The sequence below is a fragment of the Neophocaena asiaeorientalis genome, unplaced genomic scaffold (assembly GCF_003031525.2).
Source record: "Neophocaena asiaeorientalis asiaeorientalis breed wild unplaced genomic scaffold, Neophocaena_asiaeorientalis_V1.1 scaffold684, whole genome shotgun sequence".
In the NCBI taxonomy this organism is placed as follows: Eukaryota; Metazoa; Chordata; class Mammalia; order Artiodactyla; family Phocoenidae; genus Neophocaena; species Neophocaena asiaeorientalis.
Genome location: NW_020174048.1, coordinates 2,017,260 through 2,019,279, shown reverse-complemented (window position 1 = coordinate 2,019,279; position 2,020 = coordinate 2,017,260). Strand labels below are relative to the sequence as shown.

The 2,020-nt window shown below is 62.7% G+C and overlaps 1 protein-coding gene across 1 annotated transcript in view; it reads right to left on the bottom strand.

Moving 5' to 3' along the window:
* The window catches only part of IRS2 (insulin receptor substrate 2), a 26,119-nt gene that overhangs the window by 22,660 nt on the left and 1,439 nt on the right, over nt 1–2,020 (bottom strand). The window contains exon 2 of the mRNA XM_024754024.1: nt 1,140–2,018. Within this exon, the coding sequence (XP_024609792.1) occupies nt 1,140–2,018 (879 nt within the window). The remainder of the gene's footprint in view (nt 1–1,139; nt 2,019–2,020) is intronic.

Here is a 2,020-nt window from a genome sequence, read left to right as displayed (position 1 = left end):
TGATTCAAAGTTTGAGACAGTCAGGACCTCTGAGACAGTCAGGACGCACCTGCAGGTGCAAGGAAAGCACACCTCTCTCCTTTTGGATCTGTGATGAGACTGCAAAGAACAATACTGGACACCATCCCATCCAATGGTTCCTGAGAAGACCAGCATGGTCGTCTTTCACTGTCTCCTCTGAAGCCCAGATTCACATCACCTGGGTGGCCGAAAAATGCTGGGGGCCTGGGCCCCGCCCACTGGCCGCTTCACATGACTGAGCCTGGGCTGCCCCCATAGGCCATTTCTCAAGCCTACTGAGGCATCTAACTGGGTCAGGTGCTCCCAGCCACAGTCCCCAAACTGGCAGCACCAGTACAACCTGGGGGCTTCTTAGAAAAAGCAAACTGGGAGCTGCATCCCAGACCCACTGCACTGGAAACACGGGGATTCACCTAGCCCGGCCGTCCGGGGCTCAGCAAACTCTCCAGGTGACTCCCAGGTGGGCTCGAGTTGGAGAACCACTGCTTTTGAGCTGTGTTTAAGCAGCGTTACCATTTCAGCCTGTTGGGAGCAAAGGGACGTCTCTGGCGGAAAAGCTCCCACAGGCTACGTGTAAACTTGAAATGGTTCGCTGTTCCCTGCAGCAGTCACCGAAATGGATGTTCGTTTCCTAAACAACTTTTGGGCCTGTGTTTTATAAACTCTGAGGCTCAGCAAGAGTCAGCCGGGCCTGGCTCCAGGAAAACAAAGAGAAAGGTGAAGGCTGCGGCCTGGGAGCTGCTGGAACTTCAAGTCCCCTCCCGACACAAGTTTCCCACCTCTCAGATGGAGAAGACCCCCTCTGCCGCCTGCCTCCCCCCGGAGGGCTGACCTGGGGGCACCCTCCAAGTCTGTTCATGGGAAGACGGGAAGTCTGGGCCCAAGAAAACAAATCAAAAGTCTCCCGAGTCCAAAGATTCACACTCAACTCAAAGATGACCTGAGTGCTCCCGGCAAGGTCTCTGGGGTTCGAGAGCTGACATCGGCCCAACAGTGAAACAGAACAGGAAACCTGCACCCACACTCTGGCATGGTCGAGGTACCAAAGAAAGCAAGAGGCTCTAGCCACGGATGCCCTCGCGTGCCCACCCTCCTTCCACCAGCCGCAGGGGTCTCACCTTTCACGACCGTGGCCTCTTTCAGGTGATGCGTCAAGAAGTCGAGGCTGGCGTAGGTGCTGGCGGAGGGCAGGGCGCCAGGGCCGGGCCCTACACACACCCCGCCGGTGCTGCCGGCCCCTACCGCGCCGATGAGACCCCCGAGGCTCCGGGTCCGGCCCCAGGCGCTCTTGTCTCCCGTCTGAGGATGCTGCTGAGGAGACGGCGACAGCCCGGGCTCGTCCCTCACGTCGATGGCGATGTAGTTGAGACCGTTCTGGAAGCCAACAGAAGTCTCCCGGCGCATCGGCGAACCACTGCCCCCGGGGCAGCCGACCAAGCCCCCGGGCTGGCTCGGCGTCCAGGGCCGCGCCTGCGGGTGGAGCGGCGGCGGCAACTGGCGGGGGGACGTAGGGGGCTCGTCACCGCCACCCAGGACGCTGCCGCCGCCCCCTTCACCACTTTTCCTGAGAGACACGTTCTCCACTGAGGCCGAGTTGTGGCGCTTGGGGTTGTGGGCGAAGGACGGGGACACGGGGGTCACAGTGGTGGTCGAGGAGAAGGTCTCCGAGCTGTGGCGGCGGCGGCCCCCTTGCGGGTCCGCGCGGATGACCTTAGCCCCGCGGTGCGGGTCGGGGGGCTGGCTGGCTTGCAGGAAGGCCTCGACCCCCGACACCTGGTCCATGAGGCTTAGCCTCTTCAGACCGGACATGGGGCTGCTCACGCGGGCCCCATCGGGCTTCGGGGGCGCGGCGATCGGTTGCGGCGGCGTGGCAGCCACGCCGAAGGCCATCTCAGTGTAGTCGCCGCTGTCGCCCGCCCCGGAGGATGGAGAGGAGGCCGCGCCAAGGCCCTGGCAGGGTGGTGCCGGAGGCAGGCGGTACAGCTCTCCGGGCGGGGGC